Source organism: Mercenaria mercenaria, chromosome 3, assembly GCF_021730395.1.
Source record: "Mercenaria mercenaria strain notata chromosome 3, MADL_Memer_1, whole genome shotgun sequence".
NCBI lineage: Eukaryota > Metazoa > Mollusca > Bivalvia > Venerida > Veneridae > Mercenaria > Mercenaria mercenaria.
In genome coordinates, this window is record NC_069363.1 from 66298652 (window position 1) to 66316885 (window position 18234).

At 35.6% G+C, this 18234-nt stretch overlaps 1 protein-coding gene across 5 annotated transcripts in view; it reads right to left on the minus strand.

Annotated features, from left to right (window-relative positions):
- LOC123525711 (ribonucleoprotein PTB-binding 1-like) overlaps nucleotides 1–17958 on the minus strand; it is a 42769-nt gene extending 24811 nt beyond the window's left edge. For 2 of the 5 annotated variants that reach the window (XM_053538816.1, XM_053538815.1), the window contains exons 1-9: nucleotides 17758–17958; nucleotides 9239–9314; nucleotides 8618–8839; nucleotides 7905–8056; nucleotides 6409–6516; nucleotides 3801–3983; nucleotides 2880–2991; nucleotides 2600–2683; nucleotides 1271–1389 (exon numbers count right to left, since the gene is read on the minus strand). In XM_053538816.1, coding sequence (XP_053394791.1) covers nucleotides 1271–1389; nucleotides 2600–2683; nucleotides 2880–2991; nucleotides 3801–3983; nucleotides 6409–6516; nucleotides 7905–8056; nucleotides 8618–8839; nucleotides 9239–9314; nucleotides 17758–17886 — 1185 coding nt within the window. In that variant the 5' untranslated portion in view covers nucleotides 17887–17958. Of the gene's footprint in view, nucleotides 1–1270; nucleotides 1390–2599; nucleotides 2684–2879; nucleotides 2992–3800; nucleotides 3984–6408; nucleotides 6517–7904; nucleotides 8057–8617; nucleotides 8840–9238; nucleotides 9315–10212; nucleotides 10303–16411; nucleotides 16626–17757 lie in introns of all 5 variants that reach the window. The other 3 variants (XM_053538818.1, XM_053538817.1, XM_053538819.1) reach the window with 3 other exon arrangements.
- Between the last annotated feature and the right edge of the window lie 276 nt (nucleotides 17959–18234).

Here is an 18234-nt window from a genome sequence, read left to right on the forward strand (position 1 = left end):
ACAGATACCAGGACATTAATTTGTGTAAAATATTAAACAAGAGGGTCATGATGACCCTGGATTGCTCACCTGAGTAATATGAGCTACATGTTTCAAATATCAAACTGATGCTAAAATATTAAGAAAGTAGGTCAAATTCATGGTCTCTGAAAGTCAGTGTTAAGATCGGTGTGCAAAATTATATATGTCATCCAATTTTCAAGGCTGTATCTTAAAAAACAAGAAAGAAGGTCAGTAGGTCTAAGTCACAGTCAAGTAACCCCTAATTACTTGGGGTCATCAGGTAATTATAATTAAACAGTCTAGGAAATATGATCAGATAATTGTTTAAGTATTTTTTCCTATATAACTCATATACAAGTGACCCCCAGGGTGGGGTCTCTTTTCACCCCAGGGGCATAATTTGAACATTCTTGTTAGAGAACCATTAGGCAATGCTACATACCAAATATCAAAGGCCTAGGCCTTGAACTTTCAGACAAGAAGATTTTTTGAAGTTTTTTCCTATATAAGTCTATGTAAACTTGGGATTCCCAGGGCAGGGCCTCTTTTCACCCCAAGGGCATAATTTGAGCAGTTTTGATAGAGGACCACTAGGCAATGCAACATACCAAATATCAATAGCCTTGGCCTTATAGTTTCAGTAAGAAAATTATTTTCCTATATAAGTCTATGTAAAACTTGGGACCCCCTGGGTGGGGCCTTTTTTCACCTCAGGGTAATAATTTGAACAATCTTGGTAGAGGACCACAAGGCAATGCTACATACCAAATATCAAAGGCCTAGGTCTTGTGGTTTCAGTCAAGAACATTTCCAAAATTTACCTTATATAAGTCTATATAAACCATGTGACCCCAGGGGCAGGGCCATATTTGACCCTAGGGGATTAATTTGAACAATCTTGATAGAGGACCACTTGATGATGCTACAAACAAAATATCAAAGCCCTAGGACCTGTGGTTTTGGACAAGAAGATTTTGAAAGTTTTTCCTTTCGGTTCCCATGGCAACCAGAATTCATGATGGAATTAAATTCTTTGAACATTTTTAAAGAAGACCATCCAAGGAACATCCCTGTGAAGTTTCATCAAAATTGACCTGGTGGTTTAGGAGATGTTGTTTAAAGGAAAGTGTGGACGGACAACGGATGGAAGTACGACGGACGGATGGACAGACGCTGGATGGATAGCGATCACAATAGCTCACCCTAAGCACACTGTGCTCAGGTGAGCTAAAAACTGGATATAATATCAACACAACTCAACTCTTACCTCTCCATTGTAAGTACCATTCTCCCGCATGTCCAGTACAATCACTGAGAGAAGGCCTAACTGTAGGTTGATATCCATCAAAGGTGACATTGGAATGGTTGGTGCTGGCCCCAATAGTCCTGCAATTAATAGTGGAAATATAACAACTGCTTAACAAGCTTTTACAGAGACAGTGATCATATTTTGTGGATATATTTTCCTTATTCATTTATATACATGTATAGTGAATTGATTTTACTATAAAAGATTGAATGTAGCTTCATTTCAAATATTCCATATTCTTATATGACTAACAATGCTTTAATCAGCACAACAATATCATGTTGACGTCATACTGAAATGTCATAGTTTAGATGCTGAAACATCAAGAATTAGACAAATCTATGTTGAAATGTCACAGCTTAGACAATTTTATGCTAAAACATCATGAATTAGACAGATTTATGTTGAAATGTCACAGTTTAGACAATTTTATGCTAAAATATCATAAATTAGACAAATCTATGTTGAAATGTCACAGCTTAGACAATTTTATGCTAAAACATCATGAATTAGACAAATCTATGTTGAAATGTCACAGCAGCTTAGACAATTCCACACTGAAATATCATAGCTAAGTCAAAATGCAAAAACAGAACTATCTTAATACTGACATGAGGTTAACAATCACACTTCATGTGTACATGCATATCCAAATAAGACAATGTATGATATTTTGCCATAATATATAGTTAGTTTTCATTTCAATAAAATGGCAATTTTTATTAGAAAAATTCTGAAAATACTGCAAAGAAGTAAAAAATTGAACACTTTGGTGTATAGAATTCAAAATGCAACATCCATTTATAGATAAAAGTTGTTTGTAAAACATGAATGGCTTCTTCAAGATGGCCTGTCCCATTTTTCAGTCTCCAGTATGACATTGACCTCTATCCTACTGACCCCCAACATAACAATGACAATCTAATAACTACAGACAATCATCCCATGAAGTTTGTGGAAAGACAAAAATATTCTTTTGTTACTGTGCAGGAACTGTTCAGTTTCAAGGTCACTGTGACCTTGAACTTGGACATACTGATCCCAAAAGCATTAATGGTGATCTATTCACAACAGGCAACTCATCAATTGTAAAGTACAAGCTCTGACTCTAAGCAACACATGTGAAAGTCCTTCGTTCAGGGTTATAAAGCCCGAATCTGGAGACCAGTCTCTACCTCCAGCATCTGAAATCAACCAATGACAAAACTGCATTCTCTAACTGGTCTCCAGACTTTAATTTGAAATTCTCGAACCTTGGTCTGAAGTCTGAATGAAAATACACTGTACCTGGTTTAGCATTAGTTCTGTCTTCAAGCTGTTTCACATAACCTTCTTGTAAATGCAACAAGTTATCTGTGAACTGTACCAATACTGAAACAGAATTATTCAAAGATATTCATTATAAATAGATGTAAATAAAAATAACAGACGGAATTCTTAAAACTCTGCTAGACATAATAATGATAGTATTTTAGTATTTTATTTAATACTCACAAGTGTACATAGATAAAGTTTACTTACACCTAGGATGTTTAGCAACATGTGTACATAGATAAAGTTTACTTACACCTAGGATGTTTAGCAACATGAGTCTTGAAGAAGACATGTTTAAGGAAGGCCGGATTAGGATAGACTGGATCAGGTAGAAGACTGGCTCTATTTACATGTACTTTGTCTCCCTGAAATTAGGTAAAATATATCAACATAGTAAGCTTTATATAACACCGAGAAAACACACATACAATGCACTTACAGCAGCTAAATCTTAACCTGGATTTAATTTTAAATTACTCTCCAGACACTTGTCCCCTGAAAATGCTTTATAGAATAACATTATAAAGTTTAAACAAGTGTGTAATGATGGCCCTGAAGTGCTCACGGGAGATTAACAGCTTGCTTGAACAGCAGAGTCATGCAAGGAAAATATGTGTGAAATTATTTTTAAACAGGGCCAATGTCTTCTTCCAAGAAGACTTTTAAAGAATCCACTAAATACAAGCAGGTAGAGGTCACGGATACTATGAGATAAAACCAAATCATAGTTTTAAATTCTTTTTAACTATTATTACATATATTTTTCTTGTATGTGTGTGAGGATTTGCTGGTGTTTATGTGCGTGTGTTGCAGGTGATGATGTGATACAGTACTGCAATTATTGTCATTTTCAAATCAAGTTCCTTGATCACTTGTTTGTAGCAATTATGGAAAATCAGTCGCATACAACAGAAACACAATGCTAACTTGAAAATTATGATCACAGGGTTCACTGCAAAAACTATCATTCCAGTGTAGTTTTTAAAATAGGAATATGGAAATGTGTTCATTATATCAGATATATATGTATATAACCATGTTCAGTATGACCATTTTATTTTACATAGGTAGAACAAAAAACGGCTAAAACTGGGATAACTGAGATTGTCCCATACTACTGGAAATTGGTTATAGCCATGATCTTTATATATAAAGTTCACAGTGTAACACTTACATATTTGAACATAATTCTGTTGAACATATGTATTGCTGATTTTCCGGGTATACAATATGAGATATTCATTGGCACTCCATTTAATTCGTGTTTGTTGAATTCATTGAAAGATCCCTCAGCATCTTCTGCATCGTCATATTCCAGGATACCAAAGCCAAGTGACTCCCCTTCCTTCGTTACTATCTAGAAATTTCAACAAGAGGACCATGATGGTCCTGAATCGCTCACTTCTTCCCACATGACCCAGTTTCGAGTATGACGTCATTTTTTCTATTATTTGACATAGTGACCTAGTTTTTGAGCTCATGTGAACCAGTTTTGAACTTGACCTAGATATTATCAAGATAAAAATTCTGACTAATTTTCATGAAGATCCATTGAAAAATATGGTCTCTAGAGAGGTCACAAGGTTTTTCTATTATCTGACCTAGTTTTCGAAGGCACGTGACCCTGTTTTGAATTTTATCCAGATATCATCAAGGTGAACATTCTCACTAATTTTCATGAAGATCTCTTGAAAAATATGGCCTCTAGAGAGGTCACAAGGTTTTTCTATTTTTATACCTACTGACCTAGTTTTTGACCACATGTGACCCAGTTTTGAAACTGACATAGATATCATCAAGGTGAACATTCAGATAAATTTTCATGAAGATCCATTGAAAAATATGGCCTCTAGAGAGGTCAAAAGATTTTAATAATTTTAGACCTACTGACCTAGTTTTTGACCGCAGTTGACCCAGTTTCAAATTTGACCTAGACATCATCAAGATGAACATTCAGACCAACTTCCATACAGATCCCATGAAAAGTATGGCTTCTAGAGAGGTCACAAGTTTTTTTTATTATTTGACCTACTGACCTAGTTTTTTATGGCACGTGACCCATTTGCAAACCTGACCTAGATATCATCAAGGTGAACATTCTGACCAATTTTTAAGGAGATCCATTCACAAGTATGGCCTCTAGAGAGGTCACAAGGTTTTTCTATTTTTAGACCTACTGACCTAGTTTTTGACCGCACATGACCCTGTTTCGAACTTGACCTAGATATCGTCAAGATGAACATTCAGACCAATTTTCATACAGATCCCATGAAAAATATGGCCTCCAGAGAGGTCACAAGCTTTTTATATTATTTGACCTACTGACCTAGTTTTTGAAGGCACGTGACCCAATTTCGAACTTGACCTAGATATCATCAAGGTGAACATTCTGACCAATTTTCACACAGATCCCATGAAAAATATGGCCTCTAGAGAGGTCACAAGGTTTTTCTATTTTTAGACCTACTGATCTAGTTTTTGACTGCACGTGACCCAGTTTCGAACTCGACCTAGATATCATCAAGATAAACATTCAGACCAACTTTCATACAGATCCCATGAAAAATATGACCTTTAGAGAGGTCACAAGGTTTTTCTATTATTTGACCTACTGACCTAGTTTTTGATGGCACGTGACCCAGTTTCAAACTTGACCTAGAAATCATCAAGGTGAACGTTCTGACCAATTTTCATGAAGATCTTGTGAAATATATGGCCTCTAGAGAGGTCACAAGGTTTTTCTATTTTAAGACCTACTGACCTAGTTTTTGATGGCACGTGACCCAGTTTTGATCTTGACCTAGATATCATCAAGGTGAACATTCTGACCAACTTTCATAAAGATCCCATGAAAAATGTGACCTCTAGAGTGGTCACAAGCAAAAGTTTACGGACGGACGGACGACGGACACCGCGCGATCACAAAAGCTCACCTTGTCACTTTGTGACAGGTGAGCTAAAAAACAATTTCACTATAATTAAACACTTTCCCATGTTTGACAAACAGGTCATTTACATGTAGCAAGCACTGCCTTTTCAAGCCATAAATCTATCAAAACACAGGATTTTATCGCAAAAAGAATTTTAATTTAAACAAGAGTTGACCATAAGACAGAACACTCAACTATTCGACAATTTTAAAATAAAACAAGTGCCATATCTTGGCAAACAAGGAGCTGCGTTCAATAAACGCTTGATGCCCCCAGTGGCATCCTTGTCGATACAAAGCAACCTAAGTCCAAAACAAGGTCAAGTTCAAGGTCAATGTCAAACTGAGGTCAGGTGATGTCTGAAGATGAGGAATTGTCACAGGTTACATCTGCATTAGTATCAAGTCATTCTAGTTAGGGGTATTGATGCTAGACGAAACAGTCCCATTCGGTTAACCTCGGTTAACAGACGGACAGGACAATCACAATCACTATATGCCTCCCACATCAGTAGATGCCAGGGGCATAAAAATAAGTAACTGTGTTATTTCATTACAACTGATTACAAATCTAAATGGTATTACTGCGATGATAACTTGCATGCAAAAATTTAACAAATTTTCTAACTCAAGCAAGCATTTTGAATTAATTTTTTAACTTAGGTATGTAATTAAAATTGATGAGTTTTTGACAATAAACATTTTGACCAAGTTTGGTAAATGATATATAAGAACTTCCGTGGTAAGAGAGCAGATAACTTTTGTGGACTAAACACGTTGCTCTTCCACCCGCTACAGGCGATCCCATATTACGCCCTGTTTCAAAGGCATACAAAAAGAGACATGATTTTACCTGGCAATAAACTGGCTTGACAAATTCACTGAACACTTGTCTCAATGCAATAGAATCGTTGTAGTCCTTTGGCAAGTTGTCAATTATCAGGCATTTGGAATGTAAGTCCTGAAAAATGCTTAACAGCTAAGAACACATGTATAATTGTTTGCATTTAAAAGTTTGATACCATTTAGTTTACTTACTCATATTTTACTGCCTTTGAAAATGTGAAAATACATTACACATACATGTATATGTGATTAGTAACAACAAGACAGCTGACCTAATTTCTGCCCAGGAAGAACTAGTATCCAATATGACCTAGATTTTATAAAAACTAGATGCATGTCTTCGGGACACTAGTGAACATACTTCTTGTCACTGTACATGGTTTCATGACTCTAGGTACAATATTTTTAAGATATATGCAACACAAGCTCTTTATGTGTATTATCCACTAAGTCAAGGACCATAACTCTGATCTGACTGGGTAAAATCTTAAACAGAACACCAGGTGCACTCAAATTCACATGCTCTATAACAATCCTCTCAGGTTTAATGCTTCTGAGTCAAATACTTTTTCAGATACACGGGAAACAAACTTCTATGCCCTTTATGTATATGTTCTTGACTAAATCTTTGGTCTGATTGATAGAAAACCCAAACATAACCCCAGGTTCAACTTCACATGCTGAAAAATATTCCTATTATGTTCCATGACCCTCGATCAAATATGTTTTAATAAGATTAATGCCACACAGGCTATTATATCTCTTTATGCAAATTTTTTATCTACATTTCATTAAAAACTAGGTGTGTGTCCAAAGGATACTAATGCCTATAGTTCCTGTCACTGTACATGGTTTCATGACTCTAGGTGAAATATTTTTAAGATATATGCAACACAAACTTTTAGGCACTTTATGTGTATTTTTCACAAAGTCAAAGGCCATAACTATGGTCTGGCTGAGTGAAATCTTAAACAAAACCCATGCTGCAAAACTTCAAATACTGAATATTATTCCTATATTGTTTCATAATACTAGGTCAAATACTAAGATATATGCAACACAAACTTTTAGGTCCTTTTTATAAATACAGTATACTTTTGACTAAGTCAAGGGGCAGTAACTCGGGTCTTGCTATGTGAAATCCTAATTAAAATACCAGGTGCACAACCTTACGTGCTGAATGACAATTCTGTTAAGTCTGATGACTATTGGTCAAACACTTTCTAAGAAATGCATGACACAAACTCAGATGGATGGACATATTTCTAAGTCAAGGGCCACAACTCAGGTCTGACTGTGTAAAATCCCAAGTTTAAAACCAAGTGCACAACTTCATATGCTGAATGACAATCCTGTGATATTTGAATGACTCTTGGTCAAATACAACTAGAGATATGCACAACAAAAATATGGATGGATGAGCTGGGTGAAAATATACCAAATGTTCTAACCTAGCTAAATGTAAATTAGGTACCATCAATTATGACCTAGACTATCACCTACCTGGAAGGTTATACCAGACTGTGAACTGTCTACTATAGCATCACAATGGACTGTATGACCATCAACAACAGACCAGTCTAAGGCACATTTGATTTGTCCAACTTTCTCTATAGGTTCATTGTATTCAACAAAACCATAACCTTTACTCTCCCCTGAAAGACATTTTTTCTTCAATTCAAGACATGTACTGACCCTTCTATTTACCAGCTACTTTTCAGTTCCCTGCTCAGTTTCATAGTTTGAGGATTGAAAGTTCCAATAAGCTAGAGATTGCTTTTAGTTAAAACACATAAAATTATCTCCCCATACCACTTCGTTTAAACAGACAGGTACCCTGATGTGCAATATCCAACAATATCATACAGGCATTTTGTGATATAAGTTGTTTTGTTTTTTGACAATAGACAGGAAATGACCAAAATTGTGTAAAAAAATTTATGCAACCATAACTAATCAACAAAATTACACAAGAGCTATTCGTAAAACACATATGCCCTACAAGCTGGTTCAAAGGAGACCTGTATACTAAGGTATTAAGTATGCTGTCATTTTGACTCATTTTTTTATGTTCTTTCATTCAACAAGGAAATGTTGACACATATGCAAATATAGCCTTGCCTCAAAAAATTTATAGATAGTATATACTACACTGTACGGCAATATAAACAGCTCTCCTTAAGCACTTTGTAAATAAAGGACAATATGGAACAAACCTGTTTCTTCTGATCTCATAAGAAAGCACATATCAATGTTTCCATGTTCAAGGACAAGTTCTCGGAACTTGTATTCTGTCATAGATAGTGGTAACTGAGCAATACATAGAATCTTCTCACTTCTATACACGGATACAGATACTGTCAGGGTGTGCAGCTTTGTGTTGTCCAACTTGGAGATGGCATCATCTACCAGGGACGGATCTTTTAAGGTAACTATTGCTGAGAAGAAGAACAAGACATACAAAATAAACTTTTCTGCTGAAAACACAGTCCTGATGAATTGCACTGTCATTTTAGAAATAATTTTTTTCTTTGCTGTTACTTTGAACAGTAGATATTGAAAATTGTCTGCTTTTAAAATTGTGTATTTCTTTACAATTTCTACTCATTTAATCTAAAATTCTGTTTCATTTCATAAAGATGTCATCCGGTATAAGACTATTAAAAATGTAATGAGAGTTCAGTCTTAAAACATATGACTGAACATGAAAATTAACATACGTATGATCCTGGAAAATGCTTAATTTTTATGACTAAATTTGCTTTGACTAACACAACTTTGTCCCTTATAACTGAAGCAGACCTTCTGAAATGCTGACAGAATGAACTTAGAATTACCTTGATTGAAATTCTTTACCATTTGGACAGACTCTACTGGAAACTCTCCATTAAACCCCATAAATGCCCGGATGTCCTGCAACAAATAACATACAAATATCATCAAAAAAAAAACCAGTTTCTTATTTTAGAAAAAAAAAAGTAATACAAAGGGCAGAAATGGGATGTTGTGAAGTGTCATGCAAGGGTTCTGACAGAAGAAAGACTGGTTATAGACCAATAAATCCAAATTCCAAAATAGGCAGACAAGAATGTAGAAAGTCTGGCACAGTCTGGTCAGCCACAAAGAAGATAGCTATGAGGTACAGTTTGAAGCCCTGGCCATACTAATGACAGACAAACATAAGTAAGAACACTGACAGTGGTAGAATGCACTCCCAAAAGTAAATCTGTTAAATGTGAGTGCTAGAATTAAAGAGATAGATACAAAACTGGCCATGGAAGCAGAGAACAAAAATGCATAAAAACTACAGAAAAGGTCAGGAAAAAGAAACTTTAGAAAACAGTATTACCTGTTTTCATACGACAGAGTGGAAACAAAAAATATTAAAACTTGGAGAAGAGAGAAAGACTAATAGAAAATGCCCACTTGCATAGACACCATTTTTAGGACAAGTTACCAGAAAAACAAAACTTCTTTACTTTATTTTCTATTAGAACATTTGTGTAATAGTCTTCTTTCAAAACATCAATTCTGTATTTTGAGCCATCAAATTCTTTACAGATTTTCAGAGTGCAAAGTTTCAACATGAATTTAAATTTATCTAAAACATGTAGCAAAAAATCTGTTTTTCTGGCAAGAAAACAAGGGCTTAAACATTGCACAAATGACAGACACAAAAGGATGAGACACACACAAATTACATAGAAAACAGGACAGAAACAGTACACTGCTGAAAGAGACCAACATAAAACATGTACATATGAGAGTGGAAGTAAGTGGTACAGGGTTGGATGTATGTGGCTACAATCACCCGACACTACTGCTCCAAAATGCCTGGTAACCTGCTATCATCATGGTATCATCCCCCATAATCTTGATGACTGTGAGCAAAATAACGAACCTGCAAACATAATTTCATTTTATTTCTTCAAAATACATCAAAAACCCTATATTGGCATTAAAAGATATAAATATGACATTGCATGAAGGTAACAAGGAACGAGGAAATTCCACGAAAACCAGGTTTTCAATGGCATCAGGCTAACAGATTCTTAGCAGAAACCATTTTTCTATTTTTAGTAACAGTGACCAAAAATACAATCCAAAGCCAGTTCTTATATTTAAAGTTATAAACTCAAAACAAGCTTTTTGATGATCAAACTGAAAAAAAACAAGAGCTGTCGGAGGACAGCAACGCTCGACTATTCAACAGCCTTGTCGACTGAATGAATACGAAAGTCGAAAAAGGGGCATAATTTAAAAAAAGCAAAATAGGGTTGTGGAACCTGCATAGTGCTTATCAGCTCATGACAGTGGACAAGTGTGTGAAGTTTCAATCCATTCCCATTAGTGGGTACTGAGATACCAGCTTACATATAAGAATTTAACCCAAAACTCCTAAGTTTAAAAAGGGGCATAATTTTGTAAAATGCAAAGTTGAGTTATTTACCCTTTGCACTGCATGTCATATCATGACAGTGAACAAGTGTGTGAAGTTTCAATCCTTTCCCATTAGTGGATACTGAGATACCAGCTTACAAACAAAACCTTTACCAAAAAATTCTAAGTCGAAAAAGGGGCATAATTTTGTAAAAAAAACAAAATAGAGTTATTGAACCTGCTTTGTGTATGTCAGATTATGACAGTGAACAAGTGTGTGAAGTTTCAATCCATTCCAATTAGTGAGTACTGAGATACCAGCTTACATACAAAACCTTAACCAAAAAATTCTAAGTCGAAAAAGGGGCATAATTTTGTAAAAAAGAAAAAATAGAGTTATGGAACCTGTGCAATGTAAGTCAGTTTATCACAGTGAATAAGTGTGTGAAGTTTCAATCCATTCCCATAAGTGGTTACTGAGATACCAGCTTACATACAAAACCTTAACCAAAAATTTTTAAGTAAAAAAAGGGGCATAATTTTGTAAAAAAGCAAAACAGAGTTATGGAACCTGTGCAATGTAAGTCAGTTTATCACAGTGAATAAGTGTGTGAAGTTTCAATCCATTCCCACAAGTGGTTGCTGAGATACCAGCTTACATACAAAAACTTAACCAAATCGGGACGCGGATGCCGACGCGGACGCCGACACATGGGCGAGTCCAATAGCTCTACTATTCTATGAATAGTCGAGCTAAAAATGTTATAACTATGACCATATTTTTCTATTTTTAGTTACCCAATGACATTAAAATTACCTTTTTGTCACTAAAAAATAAACGAAAAAAGAAAAAAAAAATCTTTGGATCTCAGTGAGATTTGAACTGACACCCTTCCATTCCACAGCACAAAAATCTATTTTCTATTTCAAATATGACCCTATTTTTCTATTTTTAGCTACACTGACCTTGACCCTGATCCAGGTGACCTCAAATACATTCCCAACCTTTTGTGTTTGATAAAGTTATCTAAACACCAAGTATACTGACAATAAGTGTACCCAAACTAAAGATATTGAGTGGGAGCCATTTTTCTATTTTTAGTAACAGTGACCCCAAATATATTTAAAGCTAATTTTTCAGATAAGCTTGCTGTACACAAAGTTTGGTGGCAGTAAGTTAGTCCAAACTAAAATTATAATGCGGAAACGATTCACCACCTTTTTGATGGTCACATTGTGAAAAAAAATTATTTTAAGTAACTGTGACCTTGACCTTGACCAAATGGCATTAAATAACCTTTTTATCACAAAAAAAAAAAGAAAAAAAAAATGTTTTGGACCTCAGTACAATTTGAACTGTGCGCACCATGAAATTTTCTAAGTGTGAAGATTAAATAAGTTATCCTGACCTTAAACTTGACCCCAATGACCCCATATATAATCCCAACCTTGGTTTTTCTATAAGCTACCTCTAGGCCAAGTTTAATTTCAATACATCAATGCAAACTAAAGTTATTGTGCGGAAACCAATTTTTCTATTTTTAGCAACAGCGACCTTGGCCTTGACCTAAATGATCCCAAAAGCAATCCCAACCTTCGTCTCCTTACCATTTATCTACAGGCTAGGTTTGGTGTCTATAGCTTGTTCCAAACTAAAGTTATTGTGCGGTAAAGACATACCCCAATCTAATAACTGGTCTTCTATGAAAAACCTGGTTAAAAACATATACTATATACTAAGTTTTAACTAGCAAATGTCATTTATGTGTTTTGGCATGTTAAAAAATCCATCAACCACTGCATTTTCAGATTCACTCAGGCTAAAGAACAAAATTACATCATTTATATAGTAAGTATTGATGCATACTATACAGCGCTTTGAATGTTACATGTCACAGGGTGAGAAAAATGTGCAGTCAGTCCGGGGCTCGAACCAAAGACCCTCGCTTGCAGGCGAATGCTCTACAGACCGAGCTAACCAGCTGCCTGACACATTTTCTCCCCTGACGTGACATACACCCCAAAAAATTGGAAATTCGTCCTCCAATTCTGGAGGTACATAATATTGCAAACCAAGCATTGGCAAGCAAGCATGCCACTGTCCCATGTTGGCCGCCAAATGTCACAGTGGGTGAGAAAAATGTGCAGTCAGTCCAGGGCTTGAACCATGCACCCCTCACTTACAGGGCCTGACACATTTTCTCCTCTAACCTGACGAAGTCCGTACTGTGACATACACAATCATTTTAAAATCGGACCAGCAATTCTGTGTTATGTTAATAGTATTTTGTTAACAACAATGAAACACATGAAATTCTGTGAAGTTTGTTATTAAAATATGTCTGTTACACAGAAAAACTTGTTGAAATAGAATTATGTTTTCATTTAACAATTTCCTTCAATTGATGCATTAAAAATATTAACATAAAGACAAATTATCTATATATCATCAATACGACATCATGGTGAAACTTTAAATAGCGGCACGATAAAAACCAAGGGTGTTCCATAAACATCCCTTTAATATCCGAATCTGATCCTCTTCCATCCCATACAGACAGAAGACAAATGCTAATAAACTTCCATTTTCTAAAGACACATTTAACACTTAGAAGGGTACGGATAAAACAAAATATGTAATAATTATAATGGTGAAAATAAATCAAAATACTAACTTTATAATGTGTGTAAAATTGAATGTATGCTACACTTCTTTGACAGTATTCATTTAAATGTCGAAAAAAGCTTTGATAGTAAAAATGTAAAATGTCAGAATATTGAATGTTGAATGTCAACTGACAACCTTTTTCATGTTTAATTATTTGGACTAAAATCACTACAGGTTGATCACTATGAAATCAAATGTAAGTCAAAAAATTCTAAGTTAAAAAGGGGCATAACTCTGTCAAAATTCAATCAGAGTTATGGGGATTGTTTCTCCAGGTGTAGACTTTGATAATAAATAGCTATTTTAAGTTTCAAGTCAAAAGCTTTGATAGTAACAGAGATATTTGACTTTATCAAAACCTTTAAGCAAAAAATTCTAAGTTATAAAAGGGTATAACTCTGTCAAAATTCAAACTCAGAGTTATGGGGATTGTTTTTCCTGGTGTAGACTTTGATAGTAATAATTATTTTAAGTTTCAAGTCAATAGCTTTGATAGTAACAGAGATATTTGACTTTTTCAAAAACTTTAACCAACGGCAATGCCAAGGCTGGGGCAAGTGCAATAGCTCTACTTTTTCTTCGAAAAGTCAAGCTGAAAACCATTATAAAATAAGTGGATTTTATATGAAATATAGAACAGCCGGATTTAGTGGTGTTCAGCCCACAAGCTAGTCCAAATAATAGGACGTTTTGGGACTGCGTGATAACTTTTGACTTATACTGTCCCTCATGTTCAAACTAATTCTGCATATGTCTCTTACTGTAGTGTTAGGAAATCACAGATCAGCATGCCCACTGGATTTCTAAACAGTGGGTACCTATACCCACTAGTTTTGGAAGAAGTGGGTACAGGCTTAACAAGAGCTGTCCGTAAGACAGCACGCTCGACTTTTCTCAGTGCTTGACTCTGAATTAGAGCTTTGCCAGTAAAAAAAAATCCAAGTTAAAAAGGGACCTAACCCTGTCAAAATTCAAATCAGAATTATGGAAACTGTGTCTCCTGGTGCAGACTTTGATAGTAAATAACTATTTTGAGTTTCAAAACAAAAGCTCTAATAGTAACAGAGATATTTGACTGATATTTTAACAAAACATCCTAAGTTAAAAAGAGGCATAATTCTGTCAAAATTCAAATCATAGCTATGGGAATTGTTTCTCCTGGTGTAGACTTTGATGGTAAATAAGTGTTTTAAGTTTCAAGTCAAAAGCTTTGATAGTAACAGAGATATTTGATTTTATCAAAAACTTTAACCAAAATTCTAAGTTAAAAAGGGGCATAATTCTGTCAAAATTCAAATCAGGGTTATGGGAATTGTGTCTCCTGGTGTAGACTTTGATAGTAAATAACCATTTCGAATTTCAAGTCAAAAGCTTTAATAGTAACAGAGATATTCGACATTATCAGGAACTTTAACCAAAAATTCTAAGTTACAAAGGGGCATAACTCTGTCAAAATTCAAATCAGAGTTATGGGGATTGTTTTTCCTGGTGAAGACTTTGATGGTAAATAAGTATTTTAAGTTTCAAGTCAATAGCTTTGATAGTAACAGAGGTATTTGACTTTATCAAAAACTTTAACCAAAAATTCTTAGTTAAAAAAGGGGCATAATTCTGTCAAAATTCAAACCAGAGTTATGGGGATTGTTTCTCCTCGTGTAGACTTTGATAGTTAATAACTATTTTAAGTTTCAAGTCAATAGCTTTGATAGTAACAGAGATATTTCACTTTATCAGAAACTTCAACCAACGGCGACACCGACGTCGACACTGGGGCAAATGCAATAGCTCTACTTTTTCTTTGAAAAGTCGAGCTAAAAATGTGGGAACTGATAGCCATGAAGCAAAGAAACAAAGCATACATGACATGAACAGGTCCAATTGGGCACTGATGTGTTATTAAAACACCCAGTTTGGTTTTTTTACAAAAATAACTGGTCATATGACAAGTCAGCTGACACTGACAGCAACGTTTCCACAGAATCGAAGCGGATCACAAGTGTCTCGGTAAACCCCCCGGCGATTGATATGCATTAGGCTTAGCAACGGTGCATAGTTTACACAGACACAAAATAATCAATATACTGTTGTTCCCACATACCATCTTCCAGAGATCACTTTTGGCCACAATTTCACGATACTCTCGGTGAAAATTGCATAAATTTTGCTCAAAAGTGATTAAAAATCGCATCCACGCGGCCGTGGATCTTTTGCGGAAAGTGAGACTTTGCGAAAGTGCTGCAATGCAGACTTGCCGTAAGACGCTGATCGTATGACGTTTATTGGGTGCTTGAACTTCGCTTTTATCTCCTTAAAGCGTCTGGTGATAATGATTACCAGGCAAAAATCACCTGTTTTCGCGGTGTCAAAATGCCACAGAAGAAGGAATTGAAGCGTTTGGAAGGCCAAACTTTGCTTCCATTCTCGCAAACGAGTAGCAATGAGAATGATCAGAATAACAACAAGGTGGAGAAACCCCTGGTGAAGACCCTTGATAAAAAAAAAATGCTGAACGCCCAAAATTCCATACGAAATGTTTGTAATTGAGGGTGGGTAGGGTCATTATGAGTCTGACTTCAAAGCTGTTCTGTCCTGGCCTAATGGAAGTGTATCAGATCCAGAAAGATTAAAATATAACTGAACTTCCTCCTTACTGAAAGTAAAAATGCATGTGGACCTAGCACTCGGCTACAACTTGATTCAACCTATTCAGGCACAGAATTTTGAGTTATGTTAAAAGTGTCTCTGAAAGGAACTGTTTTGTTTATTTATAAAGATAAAATGTTCTTATAAATAAACAGATGTTTGCTTTTCAGTGTAATAAAGGCTGTCCGCCGATGTAAAATCTCATTATAAAAAGAAAAAATCCTATTCATTTTGTCAAAATCTCATTGATTCAAGGCAAATGGGAATTAATCTCACAAAGGTATCTGCCAAAAGTGATCCCTGATCTTCTGCAACTTACGTTTATTTCAACCCAAAAGGAAGTGTCTCAGATTCATCTGCTGTGCCATTTTGGAAATGTGATATAATACAAGTAGTCTAGATCGCACAGATATTTGCTGCGGGGCTCTTATTGATTTTCAGTTGAAAAGCAAGCATTTCCCTGGTTTTAGGTCACCAACCACCAATTTTTGAGCCGAATTCATTTATTTGCTGGCCACAAAAAAGATGCATACCTGCAAGTAAGGACATTGAAAAATTTGCATAACATTGTGTTTTTTGCGTGGGCATGCTGACTGGTGAAATCTGTTGAGAACATTTTCTGGTACATGTACAATGTATTTGTAATAATTACATCTCTGATAATGAATTTATGCTGACATTAAATTTAAAGCATAAAATTGCCTGGCTGACATTTTTCTCCTTGTACCTGTTCACATCATATTTCCGAAGATTTAAGTCTCTTATTTAAAATGATATATTTTCTTATATAAAGTTATATTCAACCCATTTGAAGGTTCTTTAGAGCAAGTAGTCAGACCAGAATTTTATGACTTTGGGTTTTTACAAAGAAGTTTAAAATACACAGAATGGCAACTGGCTGTAATCTCGCATGACCTCGTGTCAAAGCGTGAATCGGCGTTATCTTAGTAAAAACAAACATCGGCGAGCATGGAGTTACAATTTGTACCTTTAAAACTACATACAAAATACATGTTAGCTTCTAAAACAACATTAGTTTAATGTGAAATAGTCTTAAGACAAGAAGTACGCGTTTCTTACCATCAAAAGAAGCGTGGTCATACGGTGATAATTAATTTACCGATGAATAATTGCTTTTGCATACAAAATGGTGCGTGGGGAACGCGTCACTTCCGGTAAACAAAATCTCATTCAGTGGTAACGTTTTTTTTGGCAAGATTTGATCTATATGCCTTTCAAGTTGCCGATCTATTTATTTTTATAGCTCTTTGGTTTTTAATGTCTTCATTTCTTTAATGGGGAAATGGTGGGGGAGGGGGGGGGTAATTTACAGACAACCGCGACAGGGGATGTCTACACGGAAGGAGTGGGGGGGGGAGCATATTTTCTTTGTGTAGTGTGTGGAAGCAGTTCTCATTCCAGGGGAGGGGGGTATTTTACAGATAAATGGATAAGGGGGGGGGGGGTATTTGGAGGAACCCAATGGAGAGGGGTGGGAACATTTTGGAGGAAGGGGTATAATTTTTGAGGTAACCTGGGACCCAGGCTGGGTGTGGGGGAGTTGGCGTAATTTTTTTTCAAAATACTGCCTCCACATGAGGGATGTATATTTTCTGTAATAACCCAATAAAAATGATACACGCTAGTTTTTAAATATTCATTCACCTTTTCTGTTGTGTTAGAAGGCAAGTTTTTGATGGCCAGTCTTTTTTCTCGATTGAATTCATTTTTTGCTTTCTCAAGCAACTCTTTGTTGCTTGCATTATCTGAAAAGTTGTCTGCTGTATCAGACATGACGAACTAAAGTAAATTAGCAGCGAAAATTTCAAAAAAACTACATTGGCTGGTAAACATCCGGTTATGTCTAAAACGGTGTAGGTACTTAACTTCCCAATGCCAATCGTCCCACATCATGATTGTTGTGGGACCTATCTGCCACATCTCTCTTTCAGGTGTCTGATTAGTTTGTGCCACCAAATTAGTGGAGGGGAAACATTTAAATACTAAAGGGAAAATTCCTGGTAAAAGCAGACAACACGTTAATTGTAAAGGAAAGTATTTCTTCTGACTTGTCCATCACCGTTCAATAATGTGGGTTCGAAAGATGTAGAATTCATTAAATTATGAGAGGAAGCACGGGAT